Source organism: Sus scrofa, chromosome 8 (assembly GCF_000003025.6).
Source record: "Sus scrofa isolate TJ Tabasco breed Duroc chromosome 8, Sscrofa11.1, whole genome shotgun sequence".
NCBI lineage: Eukaryota > Metazoa > Chordata > Mammalia > Artiodactyla > Suidae > Sus > Sus scrofa.
In genome coordinates, this window is record NC_010450.4 from 66,666,310 (window position 1) to 66,687,724 (window position 21,415).

General features: G+C 36.8%; 1 protein-coding gene and 1 pseudogene across 1 annotated transcript in view; both read right to left on the reverse strand.

Moving 5' to 3' along the window:
• Nucleotides 1-21,415, reverse strand: part of LOC100624788 (UDP-glucuronosyltransferase 2A1) — a 43,445-nt gene that overhangs the window by 20,069 nt on the left and 1,961 nt on the right. Inside the window, exon 2 of the mRNA XM_003356958.4 lies at nt 18,654-19,424. Within this exon, the coding sequence (XP_003357006.2) occupies nt 18,654-19,371 (718 nt within the window). The 5' untranslated portion in view covers nt 19,372-19,424. The remainder of the gene's footprint in view (nt 1-18,653; nt 19,425-21,415) is intronic.
• LOC110262117 lies at nt 6,893-10,628 on the reverse strand (annotated as a pseudogene).

Below are 21,415 nucleotides of genomic sequence, written 5' to 3' on the forward strand. Positions count from 1 at the left end.
ATGCTCTTGGATTTGAAGAGTCAATATTATCACAATGACTATACTACCCAAGGCAATCTACAGATTCAATGCAATCCCTATCAAATTACCAAGGACATTTTTCAGAGAACTGGAACAAAATATTTCAAAGTTTGTTTGGAAGCACAAAAGACCCAGAATAGCCAAAGACATCCCGAAAAAGAAAAATGGAGCTGGAGGAATCAGGCTTCCGGACTTCAGACTATACTACAATGCAACAGTCATCAAAGCCATATGGTACTGGTACAAAGACAGAAATGTAGATCAGTGGAACAGGAGAGAAAGCCCAGAATTCAACTGACGCACCTACAGCCAACTCATCTATGACAAAGGGGGCAAGAACATACAATGGAAAAAAGACAGCGTGTTCAATAAGTGGTGCTGGGAAAACTGGACAGCCACATGGAAAAGAATGCAATGAGAACACTCCCTAATACCATACACAAAAATAAACTCCAAATGGATTAAAGACCTAGATATAAGACCAGATACTCTAAAACTCTTAGAGGAAAACATAGGCCAAACACTCTCCGACATAAAGGACAGCAACATCTTCTCAGATCCACCTCTTAGAGTGATGACAGTAAAAACAAAAAGAAACAAATGGGACCTAATCAAACTGAAAAGTTTCCGCATAGCGAAGGAAACCCTAAACAAAACGAAAAGACAAAGCACAGAATGGGAGAAAATCTTTGCAAAGGAATTGACTGAAAAGGGATTAATCTCCAAAATTTATAAGCTCTTCCTACTACTCAATACCAAAAAACAAACAACCCCATCCAAAAATGGGCAGATCTAAACAGTCAATCTTCCAAAGAAGATATGTGGATGGCCAAAACAACACATGAAAAGATATTCAACATCACTCATTATTACAGAAATGCAAATCAAAACCACTATGAGGTACCACCTTACACCAACCAGAAGGGCCATCATCCAAAAGTCTACAAACGATAAGTGCTGGAGAGGGTGTGGAGAAAAGGAACCCTAGTACACTATTAGTGGGGTTGTAAATTGGTACAACCACTGTGGAACACAGTATGGAGATTCCTCAGAAAACTTGACATAGAACTACCATTTGACCCAGCAATCCCACTCCTGGGCATCTATCCAGAGAAAACCATGACTCACAAGTACACATGTACTCCGATGTTCATTGCAGCACTATTTTCAATAGCCAAGACATGGAAACAACCTAAATGTCTATCGACAGAGGAGTGGATCAAGAATACGTGGTACATATACACAACGGAATATTACTCAGCCATTAAAAGGAATGAAATACCAGAATTTTTAGCAACATGGATGGACCTAGAAATTATCATGTTAATTGAAGTCAGTCATACAATGAGACACCAACATCAAATGCTTTCACTGACACATAGAATCTGAAAAAAGAACAGACTGAACTTCTTTGCAGAACAGATACTGACTCACAGACTTTGAAAAACTTATGGTTTCCAAAGGAGATAGTTCAGGGGGTGGGGGATGTGCTGGGGTTGTGGGATGTAAATCCTGTAAAATTTGATTGTGATGATCATTGTACAACTAAAAAAGTAATAAATTCATTGAGTAATAAAAAAAGAAAATTGCTGTTGTTGATGTTGTATATATGAAAAAATCTTCCCTTAGAATTCTTAACATGGTCAGCCTTCATGGGGATTTCCATTGCAAACTAGAAAAGCCTCTTTCAAGAACCTTTAACCAGCTTCAAAGGCTTCCTACAGATAAAATTCCAAAGTAAATAAGCATCTCCCTTTCACAAGGAAACAGTCTCATGACTGAGAACAAACAAAACAACAGAGACCAGAAATGTTAACACTGTTATTTGAAATATTATTATTGCTTTAAATAAAAAATGAAATTTCTACAATATATTTAAGGGTATTAAAATGAAGCCTGAAAATATGAGCAAGGTACAAAAGATTTAAAAGAATAATTGTGAGGAGTTCCCATTGTGATTCGGCGGGTTAAGAACATGATTAGTATCCATGAAGATGAGGGTTCCATCTCTGGCCTCACTCCATGGGTTAAGGATCCGAAGCTGCTGTGAGCTGCGGTGTAGGTCACAGACTTGGCTCAGATCCAACATTGCTGTGGCTGTGGCATAGGCTGGCAGCTGCAGCTCCAAATCGACCCCTAGCCTGGGAACTTCTATATTCAGCCATAAAAGGAAGTAAATAAATAAATAAATAATTGTGAAAATTTTCCAAAGACACAAAGAGGATTTCTGGAAATTAAAAATTCAACAAATGAAATTTAAAAGTCAATGGATTCTGCTGTATAGCACAGGTAACTATATTTAGTCACTTGTGATGGAACATGATGGAGGATAATGTGAGAAAAAATGTTTATACACACACACACACACACACACACACATATATATGAATTACTAGGTCACTTTGCTGTATAGCAGAAATTGACAAAACATTGTAAATCAAATATAATAAAAAAAACCTCAACGGAGAGATTGAAGAGTAAACTAAGCACAACTGTAGAAATGAACAATGACCCAGAAGAGAAATCCAAAGAAGTTATTTAGAATTAAGTTCTGCATTTAAAAAAAAAATGGATAGGAGACATGATAAAATGCTGAAGGGCCCTGGAGAAAAGCCTAAAATGCCTGAATCCAAGTTGGTTTTGTCTGTTTGGTGCCTCCTCTATCAAGCCTTTTTTCACTTTTTAAATCTTGTGCATTTTTCACACAACCTGACTGCACAATTAAGCCCTACATTTATGTTCTTTTAACCAAAACTTTCAATTAATTTGAATTTTTACATAAATTATTTTAGACATAAAATTTGCAAATTAAGTATAGAGATTTCTGTATACCCTGCAGTAATCATTACTATGAATTTGCCTAATGGTAATTGTCCATTTCCATTACTCTGTAATGATTCATTGGAATTTTATTGTAAAGGATTGCAAAAATACATGCAAACATATGATTAGTATAATTTGCATAATACCACAGTAATCTCTTCAAGATGCTTATTAACATAAAAGAGAGAATCCTGGCAGACACTGTCTTTACTAAGAGATCAAAATATGGTCACTAGTAATAACCCATCTATATGATGTACCTCTGATACGCTACCCTGAGAAGGACACAAGATCGCTTCCATTGCATTCTTACTTCAAATGCATAACCTCACCTTTGCCACAAGAGAATATCAGAAGAAGAAAAAAATGAGGGATGGTCTAAAAATTAACTACCCAGTATTCTTTATAAATGGAAAACCAAGAAAGACTGTGGAAACTGTCACAAATTGGAGAAGAGTAGGGAAAGTGGACAAATAAGTGCAAGGGGAAACCCGGATTATATACCAGAAAGAAAAAGGAATATTAGCAGGATAATTCACATTGTTTACTATGAATTCCTAGTTTTGCTATCTTTAGTATGGTGATGTAAAATTAAAAGCACAGTCAATTTTTCAAATCCCATTATTCTTTCTATATTTATTAATTAGAATTTAAGGAATGTCCTGTTTATTCAATTACTTATTTACTTACATCAGTATAGCTCAACATTTTATTTTTATAGATTTTATTATCATTATTCTGTTGCTCAAATTTTCACAGATTTTGGAAACTATTTCATATATTTCATTTTAAATGAAAAAAAGTAAGCATTTTCCCTTTAAAATCAAATATGAGAATATCATAGAATGTCTACTTCTATTTAATATTAAGAGGAAAGTCTCAGTCAGCATAAGAAAAATATATTATATACCTAAATGAAATAAATCAAAGACAAATACTGTATGATATCACTTATATATGGAATCTACATAAATACAACAAACTAGTGAATATAACAAGAGTGTGAACCTCTACACTGTGTTCCATGGTAGCTGTACCAATTTACACTTCAAAGAGTGTATAAGAGTTCCCTTTTCTCCACACTCTCACCAACATTTGCTGTTTCTGGCCTTTTTGGTAATAGCCAAACCAACATTGTGTTTCCTGGTGCTATCATCGTCACTGCTTGTGACTCTGGAGTCATTGGTGCCTTGCTGCTGCTGGTGTCACTGTCACTGCTGAGGCTCTGGGATGGTGGTGCTTCTGTTGGGTCTGGGATCTCCTGAGTCCTAGTCTCTGAAGAGCGAGGAGGATAGGGAAATGGTGGGTCAGAGTTACCTCTGCTGTGTCTGGGGTTGCTGGATTCACAGGCAGTGTCCCAGGAGGCAAGAGTGAGGGCCCAGAGTTGGGGTGTTTCCATGGCTGGACAGAGTCACAGGCCCTGCTCCCGCTGCTGCCCAGTTACCTGTGACTATGATCAGTCAAGAAATAACAAATGTTGGTGAGAATGTGGAGAAAAGGGAACTCTTATACACTCTTTGGAGTGTAAATTGGTACAGCAGCTGGGAGGTGGGAGTCATGTGCACTACCTTCCGTGCTGCAATCATATTCTCTGGGGCTGAGTGGCTAGGATCACAGGCATCACTTCCCTGTTCCCGTGGTTATACCTGCTCTATGTATTTGATGTGTCCACTCACTTTAGCTGTACAGATGGTACATCTAGGAAGGGCATTAGCTTCTGTATCAGTGAATATAACAACAGAGCAGAGATGTCTGATGGATTACAAAATGAACATGAGTGACAATGTAATAATATTATACAGTTAAAATGATTATAGGATGCATTAAAAAGCCACAGAAAAAAAAATGGAAGTCCAAAGAAAATAAAAACAATAATTTGAAAAGATACATGCACCCAACATTCCTAGCAGCATTATTTACAGTACTCAAGTTATGGAAGCAACCTAAATGTTCATCAACAGAGGAATAGATAAAGAAGATGTGGTACATATACAATGGAATATTACTCAGTCATAAAAAATGAATTTCTGCCATTTGCAACAATGTGGATGGACTGAGAATATTTGCTTAGTGAAATAAGTCAGATAGAGAAAGACAGATACTTTGTAAGCATTGATATTTGGAATCTAAAAAATAAAACAAACAAATGCGTATAACAAAACAAAAACAGACGCAGATATATAGAACAAACTAGCAGTTACCAGTGGGGAGGGAAAAGAGAGGAGGGACAGGATAGGCATAGTGGATTAAGAGATATAAATTACAATGTATACATTAATAAATGAGGATTTATTTTCCAGCACAGGGAAACATTGCCGTTATTTTACAACTTTAAGTGGGCTATCATCTATAAAAACATTGGATTACTATGTCATACACCTGAAACTCATATAATATTCTAAATTAACCTTACTTAGATCATAAAAGAACAAAAATGGAAGTAAATAAGAATGAAAACTTAGTATACTACAGAGTGATTCAGTCTGATTAGTGAAAGGTCTGGAGGATAGCTATGTTAAAAAGGGATTCTAGAGATTGATTGGTGTGTTGATTACAAAGGTTTATACATTTGACAAAACAAATCACACTGTACTTTTAAAAAAATAATATGTAATTAGCCCTTAATAAAAAAATGATAAAGAGATGGCACTGCACATCAACAACATGGTTAAAGCTAAAATAAAAGAGCAGAAATAAAATACCCAGTGTTGATGAGAATGGAGAACAATTAGAATCCTAGTAAATGGCTGATGAGATTAATTGGTATGAGTGCTTGGGAAACTAGAATTTAGCACTATTTTCTTTTTTGTCTTTTTTTTTTTTTTAGGGCAGCACCCGTGGCATATGGAGGTTCCCAGGCTAGGGGGCCAATCGGAGCTATAGCTGCTGGCCTATACCAGAGCCATACCAACGCTGGATCCGAGCCACATCTGCAACCTACACCACAGCTCACAGCAATGCTGGATCCTTACCCCAATGAGCGGGGCCAGGAATTGAACCTGAATCCTCGAGGATACCAGTCAGATTCATTAACCACTGAGCCATGACAGGAACTCCGAATTTAGCACTATTTTCTAAAGCTAAACAGATGCAGGACCTATGTTTGCATGCCCTATGACCTGGCAATTCACTCTACATGTCCATCAACAGTAGACTGGATAAGTAAAATGTATGTTAATTAAACTCCATTTAGCTGTGAGAATAAACCAACTACACCTATGTGCAACTTGAACAAATATAAAAAACATGATGTTAAACAAAATACAGAAGAGCCATAAGGTGTGTTTCATTTTAAAAGTTTAAAATCAGTCAGGGAGTTCCAGTCGTGGCGCAGTGGTTAACGAATCCGACTAGGAACCATGAGGTTACGGGTTCAGTCCCTGGCCTTGCTCAGTGGGTTAAGGATCCGGCATTGCCGTGAGCTGTGGTGTAGGTTGCAGACGCAGCTCGGACCCCGCATTGCTGTGGCTCTGGTGTAGGCTGGCCACTACAGCTCCGATTGGCCCCCTAGCCTGGGAACCTCCAGAGACAGGCAAAATAGGACCATTCAATTTCCTTACCTGTTAACCATTTTCCTTACAGCCTTCAAGTCCTTGGCCTTCCTATAGCTTGCAGCAAAGCCTAGTCTCAAATCCTGCCCACATGAGAACTATCTATGTGATGTATGTAGAGCAGATGTCTCTGAGGAAGGGGCCAGATCAGTCTCAGTGCAGTTTGAAGATGCCTTGCAGAACTATTAGCCAGGGCAGGATTTAATAATAAATTCACTTCTGAACCTGAGTTACAACGATGGGCACTAATTCCAAATATGCCTGTTCCCTTAGCTGTTAGAAGCATATTTAAATTTGAAAAAGTGAAATCGAATTGATAATCATTTTTCCTTGCTTCATCTGTAAGATTTCCTCACTGATAAATAAAACAGGATTTTGAACAAGTTCAGTTAGATATTTCCATGTTACTTACTTCTATTTTCCTCAAAATAGATATTTGGGATTTTTGTCTTTATCACAGTTAAACAGATTCTTTTTCTCATCTATTTTTCTCACAGAACTGAAGAACAGCCATTGAAATGGAAACGCCAAAATAAATTTCACGTTATGAAATCTCTTGTGTTCAAAGATAATATCAAATATAAGGTACCTGCCTTATTTCATTATCAGTTTACACTTAACAGGTGTCTCTAATACTTAAAGAATGTACTTGCAAACAAAAGGCAAATTGGATTTGACCAGTTCTTCTTCAAAATATAGTTTGATTTGAAATAAAATATTCAAGGTAGGTATTTGTTGTTCAACCACATTTAGTAGCGTTTAGTAACATGATAAGCGTAAAGGATTTAAGTAAATAAGATATTTAATTTCTTAATATGTAGGATTTCTGAACTTAGATTAATGTCCTGTGAAAATGAGAACTTGGGAACATTCTGTTTCACAAAAGCATTTTCACATGTTATGTAACCCGTAGTCGCTTCCTTTGAGAGGGAAGGTTTAGTATACCCCAGAGGCCGTTCATTTTCTACAGACATTTATTGGGTACTTTCTAGGTGTAGAGCCCCATGATAGTATAATTAGGGCATTTTCATTGCAGAATTCTTATGTAGTTTGGTGTAGTGTTCAATGTAAGTATAATCCCTTAGAATTGTCATAGCATATCACACATAAAGTGTCATATGATCACCTTAAAGAAGTAAAACAATGACCTTATTTATTTATTTATTTATTTATGTATTTAGTCTTTTGTCATTTTAGGGCCACACCTGTGGCATATAGAAGTTCCCAGGCTAGGGGTTGAATCAAAGCTGTAGCTGCTGGTCTACACCACAGCTCACAGCAATGCCAGATCCTTAACCCACTGAGCGAGGCCAGCATTCTCATGGATGCTAGTTGGGTTCATTAACCACTGAGCCTTGACGGGAACTCCAATGACCCTATTTTAAAGAGAAGGGTGTGCTAAGGCTCAGAGTTTGAGTTATCTGCCTGAAGTCACCCAGTTAGCAAGTGGAACCTGAGTCCCAAATCTCCTGGGATTTGCAAGACCCTTCGTCATTTTACTTTTTGCAACTCTCTGTTTAAGGAATACAGACCATTATGTCAAAGCCTGCAAGAGTTGGCACGATACACACACACACACACACACACACACACACACACACACACACACAATGATAATTATTATACCACATGTTTAAAATGTCTTGGGAAATAATCATGTGAATAACACCTAAATTTAAAGCAAAATACGTGTTTTTGAGGCATATGAAGTTTTGAATCCAGAGAAGAAGAGAACAGTTATGTTACACTATGAAAAATATAAAAACACAGAATTTCACTTTCAAAATTCTACCATATCTTCAAAAGTTTATGCAGATTTTAATTATCATACATGCGTTTTATTTACATGTGTGATATTTTCAATATCTTCCCTCTAGACCGGTTCTATGAAGAAGTTTAAAAGTTTAAGTGATGGAAAACAAGATAAAGAATATTTTAAAATGAAGGAATGAGAAAACATTTTACAGATTCTGCTTGTGAAAGGTGGTTAAGGTCGAGTTACAACAAATCTTACTGTAAGTCCTCATGCAAACCATGCATCTATGGCCTGCAGCGGGTCTTTGCACTTGTTCTTATCTATGCCAGGAATCCTGTTGATTCTCACTTTCACTGCCCTCCTTCAGGTCTTTGTCTGAATGTCATCTTTCATTTGAAACCTGCCCTTGCCTCCCCCTTTAAAAGTGTAACACTGCTTGCAGATCTAGTCTTCTTATTTTACTATATACACATATTACAGTCTAACACCCCATATATTTGATATATTTATTTTATTTATTGTCTGTCTCCTTTTACTAGAATGTATGCTGCATAAGGGTAGAGATTTTTATCTATTTTGCTAAATGTTATGTTCCCAGTACCTAGACAAGAGGCAGATATTGGGTTGGTACTGATATCTTTTCTACACGAAGAAAAAAGATGCAAGGAAGGAAGGAAAGAAGGGAAGGAAGGAAATGAAATAAAGGGAGGGAGGAAGACCAAACTGGGAGTAAAATAGTATTTTTCATATTACCTTTGTAAGAAAGCAACGCTGGTACCATCAACTTTTAATTCCAGATGTTAATTAAATTAATATCCCTGCTACTACTAATAGATCTAGAGGGGAAAAACAAAACATTCAGGAGAGAAAAAAGTAGAAAAATAATGGAAAGAAGACTCACATGGTCAGGAAAACAAGGAATGTAAACAACCACCCAGAACTGGCCTTGGCAGTTTATTTTATTTTGTTTGATCCTCATAAAGGAATCTGTGGGGCAAGGAACCTTGAGGCTTGTTAAAGGTCCCTGAGAACTTAAGCTGGAGGCAGCGCTGGCCCAAACACCCAGAGGAGCCTAAGGATAAAGAGAAAGTGAGAAGCGGAGGAGGAGGAGGAAGGAGGATATACATTCAAGTTTCCAAGGCCTGATTTGGGTTTTTTAAAACTTCCTTAGATAAAAAAAAAAAAAAAAAGGAATGAAGAATAAAGGAGGGCATTTTTTAGTAGTTTCATAATTTATTCTAGTAAGTGTACTTTCATTTATATTTGAAGATTGATACACCCATTGAAAGGCGACGCCCTGACTAGGCACAAGATTTTTTGCTTTGAGACAACAGGATATGTATTAATGCCATCATTCCATTTTTTAGGAATGTATCCAAAAATGAGGTTCAAAGACACGTAAAAAGCACTTTTACTTCAGCCTGGCACATGGAGGGAGGGTGTGAAAACCTTTTGCTGTATTAGCAGTAAGGATAAAGAAGATATCTGGAGTCACGAGTAAGAGGATGTTTTAGAGACTTATCCAGAATTTTGCTGTAGTATGAATTCCATTCTCCCCAGTAGGACTGAAATATGTAGTCTTGCAGAGGATAAGATAGGGTATTTTTAACCCTTTCGCCAAAGGTCATCTGGTCATTGAGCCCTGAAAGGGCTGCAGGTACATAGGAGACAGGTGAGGGAATCTTCCCACAGTGTCTCTCCACTGTGGACACTGGAGAGAACCTCAACGTGTACACGAATGGAATTCCCAACTTCAGAGCAACCAGATCTCCACAGAATATTATTACTGGGTCCGCTAGCAACACGTCAAAACCACCTTTCTGAAGTCTCATCATTAATGCGGGGTTGCTTAATACCCCATCACAGATTTGTATATTAATTTGAAAAAAAAAATCTAGGGTTTTTCCCAGTTCTTTGTAGAAAGCCCAGAAGGTGAGGGGGGTTGGGCTGTAATCCGTCCACACCATTATCATATGTTCAACTAAGGAATCTATAGTGCTCTTCTTGAAAGAAACAGGTACCACCTCAAAATTCATGGGAGAATAGGGATGGGAGTTGAAGAGCACCACTGATGAAGCCAGTACAGTCACGTTGTGATGTCTTAGATTCAACTCTTCTAAAATGATTGATATTTAACCAGTGGCTACCATTCATTGGCCAAATTAGCACTTTCCCACTTAGAACAATTTCAGTCAGAGTCAGATTAACAACCAGCAGATGGAAAAGCTTCTTAGGCATGGGGGCATCCATTATGGAAACCATCCTACTGCAGATCTTTTGAGATGAAAAGAAACTTTCAAAGTATATTTATGTAGATATTTTTTTCAAATAAAATAATATTTAATGTGGCAGCTACACTCATTCATAAGTCAATTGATCAACATATTAAAAGGAAAACAACATAATTCATATTTTTCAATGCATTAGTATCATTATCTCAACAGAAAAAAATGAAATCTGGCCCTATTTTTTTTTTTTTTTTTTGTCTTCTAAGGGTTGCACCCAAGACATATGGAAGTCCCCAGGCTAGGTGTGGAATTGGAGCTGCAGCTGGTGGTCTATACCACAGCTACAGCAACAGGAGATCTGAGCCACATTTGTGACCTACACCACAGCTCATGGCATCACACTGATTGAAGCCAGGGATTGAACCAACATCCTCATGGACACTAGTCTAGATCGTTACCACTGAGCCATTACAGGAATCCTATGGCTCTAGGTGGGCTAGAAGCCTGATGTATGTTTTTTTCTGTGATAATAACCATGGTTTATAAAATGTGTCTTCAATTTAGCATATCTTTCCCAAAATTAGGTTAAATGAAAAATGTTTTCCCTGCTAAAGCCACTTTGTCAAAACTTATGGCAAAGCAACACAAATGTTGGCTGTGCCATGCAGAGGCAGTGGGACATGGAGTAGCTTCCGTCTCCAGGCCCTGCAGAGTTCCCCACTTCAGTAGCCCATTTTCTTTGTAGATTCTCTGGTGAGAGGGCTCTACCTGGACCAGCCCCTTTATCTAAATTTTTTTATGTAGTTTCAAGAGGGAGGTAAAAAGAAAGACTTCCTGAGCCTTTTGATTATTAACAGCAATCAGTTCAAAATAATCCTCAAACTAGAGACACATTCAGGGTGACGAGATTTTTTTTTCCCCACAGCATCAAGGGCTCCTTTTCATTCTTTGTCAGTTTTGAAAAGGAAAACTTCAAAGGGTCATACACCAGACATAAAATTCTCAGAATAAGATGTAAAAGGTTTTGTATATGACACTTGCTGGAGAATGTCTAGTCATCTGTAAAAAATTAAATTTGAAATAAAGTTTCTTAAAATATGTATAATGACATTAGTTTGCATTGAGAATTTTAAGCAAAAAAAACTTTTTTTTTTTTTTTTTGGCCTCACCCATAGCATGAGGAAGTTCCCAGGCCAGGGATCGAACTCATGTCACAGCAATGATCAGAACCACAGCAGTGACAATGCCAGGCCCTTAACCCACTGTGCCACTGGGGAACTCCTTAAAATATTTTTGTACAGTTTTCCTTATAACTTTTTTCCCCGGAGACATGCCCTGGCTTAAAGGTTTCCTCTTGCTATATTCTCCCTCAGCATTGCCCTGGATGGTAGGATTTAAAGGTGCTGGTTCATTTCTCATAGGCTCTCAGAGTGGAGGTGGCTCCAGAGGCCACAAGAGCCTGCAAACAGGTGTTCATACTATTTTTAGGAAGCTCAGTAATCAACACTTGAGTGAGGAAAATTTTAGCCTTACACATCTGGGCTTCAATTTTATTTGAGTTCCTTGATTGGACTTTACTTATTTCTTTTGAAACTTTACATTTAGGTGCTCTTTCTTTCTTTAAAACTCTATAAACAGTATCTGTTAAAGCTTTCTTTTTAGCTCCAGATCTGGCATTCAATGCTTCACCACTTCTTTGATTGTTACCTGGAGCAAGTTACCCAGCCCCTTTGTCACAAAATGGGGAACAGTGATGGTGCCTACCTCCTAGAGTTGTGAAGAAGGACTGAATGAAGCAAGGGATGTAAATTATTCAGGACAGCATTTGTGCTCATTAAATGATAGCTGAATATGATACTGCAGGGAGAGAAATGACTTTAAAAACGACCGCTTTAAACAGATCTTACTACCGAGATCCACCTACTCTCCACCACTCCTCAGACCACGGCTCCCCCGCACCTGAGCTGTTGTGCGGATATTACCAAGCGTGGGCGAGTTCTCCACCAATGTCAGTCCTGCTCAGACCCTGCAAATCCCAAAGGATCTATCACTAATGACGTACTCAGTATGGAGGTTCACAAACGATTTAAGAAATACACAGACATAAAACTCAAGATTATCCTCAGAAAGATTATAACCTTCATTCCTTTTCTTTGAGTGGGTATGAAAAAGAGTGCACGCTCTCTCGGCGGCAATCCTGCGCCTCCCACAGCAAATTCCACCTCCAGTGTCACTCCTGCGGTTGTCTTCTGGCTCAGGAGTAATTTGGAAAAGAGAGGGCTACCAGTGGTAATTTGGAAAAGGGAGGGCTACCAGTGGTGATTTGAAAGATGTGAACCAATCAAGATTAACTTAAATTTTAAATGTAGAGGAAGGAGGGACGCAAAGGAAAGACTGGAAGAGGGAAAAAAGAAAGAAAAAGATCCAGGGGTTCCCATCGTGGCTCATCGGAAACAAATCTAACATCCATAAGGACTCAGGTTCGATCCCTGGCCGGCTCAGTGGGTTAGGGTTGCGGTGAGCTGTGGTGTAGGTACCAGACGCAGCTCCAGTCTGGTGTTGGTGTGGCTGTGGTAGAGGCTGGGGGCTACAGCTCCGATTCGACCCTAGCCTGGGAACCTCCATATGCTGTGGGTGTGGCCCAAAAAAGACAAAAAAATAAAAAAGATCCAAACCAAACCAAAATATATTACTCTTCAGGGAAAAGACTCCAATACATTGCTTCCTCCTCTAAAATGACTACTGGAAATCAAGCATTACAGAGATACACACACTCAACTTTATGTTTATTACCTGTGCTCGCTGAGTACCTACTTCATGCAAAGATCTAAATATTATAGTCACAATTTTTTATTTTTTGAAAGTGTGCTGTTTTTCCTATTGAACGTAACATATTTGCAAGATAGTCTATTGTAATAGATGGTATTAGTTTTTAGAGATTATTCAGCTAGTTATTCAGATATAATAATACATTATGTATTTATATAAGTCTAATATATAAAAGTTACTCATTAAAAAAAAAACTTTATTTTTATAGTGACCATAAGGAAAAACTCTTTGCAACAATAGGTAGTTTGTATAGATTATAAATATTTTTACAGCATTAAAATGCTACATTATTGTTTCCTTAAATATTTCCCAATATCAGAAGTGGCTTTTTTGTTGTTGGTATAAACAAAGAAAATAAAATTTACCTGGTTCAACTTTAAACAACTGTACTTGAAATCTGCAGAGGATTTTTCTTACTTTCGGTTTGATAGAAGCTCTCTTAGGACCAGAAATCTATCCTCAGGCAAATTGCTCCAGGCAACAGAGTCACATGGAGACCTGCGCTTAAAGGAATAGCAAGCTGCCTGGTGATAACATTGTCTGATTAAACTCCTCATGGAAAATTAAAATTGGCACGAAATAGATTGCAATAACTAAGTACATTGAAAGGAAGAAGAAAAGTAGCCAAGAAAGCTTAAACCTAAAATATTCTGCATAATTGATGTATTTGCACCTGAAAATTTTAAAGGAGAGAAAAATTGTTCTAGATGCACTGGTGTAAGAAAGACATGTTGAAAATAATTTTCTCAACTGAGTAGCTCTATGATTGGATTTTAACATGCTATTATGTCTAGTAGCTGTATGACTGGATTTTAACATGCTATTATGCTATTCTCATTTGTGATAGTAGTTTTTTTCCTTCACAAGTTAATTGCTAGGATTAAGATATATATTACATGTGAAGCACTTATCACAGTGTCTGGTGCAAAAGAAGAGATCAACAGATACTACCTGCTATGACTATAATGATATCCAAAAATTTAACCAATTACCCATGGCCTGAAAAAAAAGAAATAATTTCCCCCTTATAATATTCAATTCCTAGCAATTAGCAGGGATTAGGGACTCATGCTAAGGTTCTTATAGCATTCCACTGCAGAAAAATAATCTTACAGAAAGACGTCCTCAATTTATTTCCCCAAGTGTGACAATTTTAGACCTGAATGGATATGGATTTGTTGCAATGACTTTGCTTAGAGCATTTAAGCTAAAGTAAAAGGTAAATTCAAATTTCAAATTGGAAATGTTTTTTTACTAGTCAGTTCCATTCATCCTCCTCATTTATCACTTCACATGTACAAAGTCTTGCACAAAAAGAAATTACTCCATCATGTCAATAATGTTACTTCTTACCTGGCCTTTTGAATATGAGTGCTTATGCCCCTGGGCATCAATAAGAACACTATGTTTTAGTAAAACAAACTTAAATAGTCATTCTAAGTCGGAAGACTGTAGTTTGATGAGAAACATGATATCAAAATCAGAGGCTAAGAACGTTTTTAGAGATCTTCATTACATTCCCATGAACCAATTGTTAAGAAAGATCACTCTCATGTCTTAAGATGGGGGAAATGGTGTGGTTTTATTACCAGCATTAACTTACAAACAAAATACAATCAAATATATGATTTTAAGATCGCCAGCATAAGGAAGGTTTCTACAGGGATGATTTCACCAACACACATGAAAAACATTGTGATCCTGATAATTATTTTTCCAAGGTTGAGAACAAGTAGTTGACAAAAACTTAATAAAGTTTTAAGTTGATATAAAAATGTAGACATAGTTCTGTCCAAGGATTTCTCCATGTACATTCCTCTAGTTCATTACTTCAGATGCTGCACATAGTCAGGTGTCTGTGTCATTCAGGTGTTTACAACATGCATGAAGAGGTTAAAGAATTTTCAAAGATCTTGAAAGCTTCTTTGCCTCATAAAATTGCCATTTCTTTATTCTTTTTCTTCATTTTCAAAGTCTAGTTTTAGCTCTACAATATTTACCGTTTTACTTTTTTTTGTCTTTTTGCCATTTCTTGGGCCGCTCCCACGGCATATGGAGGTTCCCAGGCTATGGGTCCAATTGGAACTGTAGCCACCGGCCTGTGCCAGAGCCACAGCAACGCAGGATCCGAGCCACGTCTGCAACCTACACCACAGCTCACGACAACGCTGGATCCTCAATCCACTGATCAAGGCCAGGAATCGAACCCACAACCTCATGGTTCCTAGTCGGATTCGTTAACCACTGCGCCACGATGGGAACTCCCCGTTTTACTTTTATCTTCATAAGTGTCATAGTAGCTGTGCTTATTCTGAGTGTCAGAACAGGTAGGCCTTTGTTTACATTCCAGGAGGTAAATGTTTATTTTTGAATTTGGGAGCAACTATTTAGCAAATCTAGAGGCGATGAAGCACTAACGGTAATGTACATCCTTTTTAATCCTCCTCATATAAATCCACTCGTAGATTGTCAATTAATTTATAACAAAGGAGCCAAGAATATACAGTGGAGAAATGCCAATCTCTTCAATAAATGGGGTTGGGAAAACTGGACAGCTTATGTGCAAAAGAATGAAATTGGACCCCTATCTTACATCATATACAAAAATTAACTCAAAGTGGATTACAGACTTTAAATGAAACAATGCCATTTGCAACAATATGGATGGATCTAGAGATTATCACATTATGAGAAGTCAGAAAGAGAAAGACAAATACCATATGATATGAATTATATGTGGAATCTAAAATACACCACAAAAGAACCCATCTATAAAACAGAAACAGACTCACAGATATAGAGAACAGACTTGTGGTTGCCAAAGGGGAGGAGATGGGGGGCGGAAGGACTGGGAGTTAGAGGTTAACAGATGCAAACTATTATACATAGAATGGGTAAACGACAAGGTCCTACTGTATGGCACAGGGAACTATATTCAATATTCTTAGATAAACCATAAAAGAAAAAAATAGAAAAAAAGACTATGCATGTATGTACGTCTAACTGAATCATTTTGCTGTGCAGCAGAAATTGACACATCAAAAATCAACTATACTTCAATTTAAAAAATAAAAACAATTTTTAAAAATGTATTAAAGACTTTTATGGTTTCAGTTCTTACTGAACTGAAACCACAAAACTCCTAGAGGAAAATATAGGCAGTAAGTTCCTTGACATAAGTCTTGATGATGATTTCTTGGCATCAAAAGCAACGAAAGCAACAAAAGCAAAGGCAACAACAACACACAAATAAACAAAAGGAACCCTGTCAAGGTAAAAAGCTTCTGCACAACAAAGGAAACCATCAACAGAATAAAAAGCAACCTATCATATGGTAGAAAGTAGTTGCCAATCATGTAACCTGATTAATATAAATATAAAAACTTAAGTTAATAGCAAAATAAAAAATATGACTGAAAATGTGCAGAGGATCTGAGCTGATATTTTTCTGAAGAGATACAAATACAGGAAAAGGAGCTCAATCACCAAGGAAACTAATCATCAAGCACTAATCATCAAGGAAATGCAAATCAAAACCAAACTGAGGTATCCCATCACATCTGTTACCTGTTGGATGATTGCTATCCAAAAAATAAAAGATAAATGTTGGTAAGGATGTGGAGAAAAGGGAGCCCTTATGCATTGTTGATAGGAATGTAAACTGATGCAGCCACTATCAAAACCCATACGGAGGCTGCTCAAAAAATTAAAAATAGAACTAACATATAATCCAACAATTGAATTTCTGAATATTTATCATAGGAAATGAAAACTAACTTGAAAATATATCTATGCCCTATGTTCACTGCAGCATTATTTACAATAGCCACGCATAGTATCGCATTTTCTTTATCTACCAATGGACATGTAGGTTGTTTTCATGTCTTGGCTACACACACACACACACACACACACACACTCACACACAAATAATTTATTTAGCAATAACAAAGGAGGAAATCCTTCCATTTGGGACAACATGGATGGAACTTGAGGTCACTATGCTAAGTAAAAAAGACAAATACCGTTAAGATTCCATGTGTATGTGGAACCTAAAACAAAACAAAACAAAACCCCATAACTCATAGATACAGAGAGAAGATTGGAGGTTGCCAGAGGTAGAGGGTGGGTGAAATGGGTGAAGGTGCAAACTTTCTGTTAATAAAATACATGAGTCCCGGGGATGTGACGTAGAGCATGGCAACTACAGTTAATGATAAACTGTCTGTGTATTTGAAAATTGCCAAAAGAGTAGATTTAAAAATTCTTATCACAAATAAAAAATCATAACTCTGTGCGGTAACAGGTGTTAACCAGACTTACTGTGGTGATCATTTAGAGATATATACAAATATTGAAACATGGTGCTGCATACTTGAAAGCAATTTTTTCTCAGTTTATAAGCTACTCAACTAGTACATGCTCTTACCACATCTTTCCAGGAGTGATGTTGTAGCCTACAGTCTAACGACCCTCCATGCCAGTCCACATGTGTCCAAGTATTTTATACAAAATTCAATCCATTCATAATGTATCCCTTTAAAGTTTTACCTGTTGCTTCTTAGATAAAACTCAGAATGCTTAGCATGAAGTGCAAGAGGTTTTGAAAGTATATATTGAACAAATTCATTCTTGCAGTCCTGACATCTCCAACATTCTTTGTGGTGCCTCCCAGCTTTACACTTTGACCTTCATAAATACTGAATCATCAGTAATACCCAACACACATGTGTATATTTAAAGACTTTACAACCTCGGACACACTGTTTCTCTCTACACACTTAGTTTGCAGGAAAATTCATATTCACTGTTTAAAAATGTCCTGTGTATCATCATAACTCAAGTTTTCTAGAATACCACTCTCCCTTGTCACATACTGCCTTTACATTTTCTCTGCCCTTTATATATATTTCCATTATCCACATCATTCATACTATATTCCTTTTCCTGTCTGACTTCTCTGTTTGACTGTGAAATCCTTGAAGCCAGGAATTTTATCCCAGTCTTTGTTGTAACCTTCTATTTAAGAAAATGCCTAGTAAACAGTATAAAATCTATGTGCAATAATCAGATATTATCCATGAACATATACGTTGTTCAACACACACAATTGTCTGCAGAAAGCTTAATCTCTTCCAGATTTCCCCACATCCCACTGAAGTTTCTAGGCAATTTCTATTTTCAATGCAATATCTAAATGAAAATTTATTCCTATTTTTAAACTTAGGTATTTGTTACCATGTTATTTATAGATAACATAAACTTACAAAACAGCACACTGTAGTTCCAAAGCATGGCATCTTTTATCTTCTTTCCTGCTATTAAATGCTAGTAATAGATAGTAATCAGTATGTAGAATCAAGGAAGAATAGCCACAGAGAAATGGAGAAGAAGCGATACAAGGCTCTGTTTGTTCAAATAACAATAATAAAAAAGGTAACATACCCAATTCTTTACTGTAGTAAGAATCCCATGATTTCCAAAGAGTATTAAACATGTAGTCCTGTAGATGGTAGGAAATGAAATTTCTTATTCTGTCAGTGAAAGACATCTGGTCGGTGAGTTCTGATAAAATAGCAGGAACATAGGAAGGAGGGTATGGTACCTTCCCACAGTGCTTTTCCACTGTTGAAGCTGGAGAAAACCTCAAAGAGTAGATAAATGGAATTCCCAGTTTCAAAGCTACTATATCACCACAAGGAAATACTGGATCTGACAGCAAGACCTCAAATTTGTTTCTCTTCAGCTTTTCCATTAGCTTTTGGTTTTTAAGAACACCATCACAGATTTCTCTAGACATCATGTGGAAGTCCTTGATAACTTTGGCCATCTCTTGATAGAATCTCCAAATGGTTAAAGGAGATGGTCTATTTTCCATCCATGTCAAAACAAAGTTCTTGATCACTCCTTCTATTCTTTCTTTGCCAAAGGGCACCTGATATATTTCGAACTTGAGAGATGGGTTAGAGGTCGGCGTGATGAAAAGTGCACCAGAAGCAACTAGGACAGTCACATTATGCTCTTTTTTAATCAGTTCATCTATAATTATCTTAATATTTAGCCAGTGACTCCCTTCCATTGGCCAGATCAGAACATTCCCACCAAGAGTGGTTCCTAGGAGGCATATCTGAAGAGACCACAATAGAATGTTCTTGTTCAACATGATGTGGCTTGATGTAGACTTGATGAGGTGTGATACAAACAAAATTGTCTGCTCTTTAAGCAAATAGGAAAGACAAATTATTTCTCAGTTTTGTTTCAAACCATTGATACTCTTAAGAACCTTTCATTCTACCAAATCATGTTGGTCATGGAAGTGCCACAATGATAATTTTACGACAACTCCATATTTAGAAGTAACATGTGTCTTACCTCTCAACCTGTTGTTTTAGCTTTGGTTAAGATTCTTGCTCTCAAATTCTGTTTTTGAACTTATCCTTCAACCCTTTCTTTGCATCTCGTAATTGTTAAATGATTACTACTAAGCTGCTTAAAGCCACAGTATATCTCAACTCTGCACCCAGGCCTGGATCAGATTTCCTCAGATAGGGTCGGAACTTACTCAGAAACATAGAGTGGCTAATGCCATACGTTTTCCAAAATTTGACATATTTTGCTAATATAATATCACTAGCAACAATTGAAGTTTTAAAGTAGTTCTTAGTTATTAGTATATAAGATTATTGCAAAGAGAATACTTTTAAAAAGCAAAGTATGAACACTTTAGTAAGTGTAATATTTATTAACGACTTAAGTAGTATGTTTAGAAAAATATTTCTCAGTGTTAATGAATCACTGAGAAAAAATTTACAAGTAAACTATATACAAATAATATATACAAGAGTTGATGGGTCATATTACCAGGGAATAGGATCTATTTGAAAAGAATTGCTGATTCACACATTCTTCTATTGAAAGTGCTGCTCAAAATCTAGTTTACGTGAATAATAGCTACTTGACAGCTAACTCAGTTTTTTTAAATTGCTAGCATTTGGGGGCTCACTATGTGTCAGACATCATGCAAAGTGTTTTACATGTGTTGATCTCATTTATTTCCCACTAAGAAAAAAGATCAAGTGAGGCAGTACTGTAATTATTCCCACAAAAAAGAAGGAACTATTGCTCAGAGAGGCTGACTTGACAAGTTCATACAGCAAAATAAAGAAGGAACTAGTGTTAGCAGCCTTAAGGCTCTTTGCCTCTCAGAGTCTACTATGTTAACCACAAGGTTACCCTATCAGACTGTGTCATGTCCCCTTATTAACTATAAGGCACTTATCATATAAACCATAAACTGCCCCAAACATACTGATATAATATAAAATGCACAATATAAATTTGTGTACTCCACACCGAATATTGTAAAATCAAGTCGCCCCAGTAAAATAATCTTTATGAAACCTGTGCATGTGTATGTGTCTGGGAATAAGCAGAGATGACTCTTTGTTTTAATAAATCTGTTGAAATTATTTTTTTTAGTGCTGTCTTTTCTGGGCTCCCCATCATCAAAGACAATCTGTAGTGAAACATTAACTGATTGATTAATTCAAAGCTTAGCAGAATTATCATTCAGCTCATGGGGTAGATTGCAATTCAAGTTTCTGTGCTATAGGATTTTATGCTTTACACAAAATTTCTGCCTGCTGGTGTCAACCTGGTCCATAGTTACTTGCCAGGAAACTTTAAAATCATTGATCCACTAGGATGAACAATTGGTCATAATGTAATGTCATTTTATTCATTTTATTTACAAGCAAGGAATCAAGGCCAGTTTCAGACAACTAAAATGTAGTCTTTTATGGAAGTTATTTGTGTTTATTGGGTACCTACTAGGCACAGAACTCCCTCCCAAGCTAAAGATGAATCAAAGAGATACTTCTCATGTCCATTTTACCGTCTATCAGAAGAAGATAAGAAAATTGCCTACATAAGGTAGCAAAAATCTGCATAGTGTATTAAAGACAGCATGATATTATATTTTTAGTATCAATTATGTAAAAAAAAATCCTAGCTTAACATTATGCTGCTTAATATATATGAGACTTAGAAAATTAAAATTTAAAAAAAACTTAGAAGCTTTTTTGAGTTTAAAACTCTTGGGAGTTCCTGTCATGGTGCAGTGGAAACAAATCTGAGTAGCATCCATGAGGATGCAGGTTTGATCCCTGACCTTGCTCAGTGGGTTAAGGATCTGGCGTTGTTGTGGC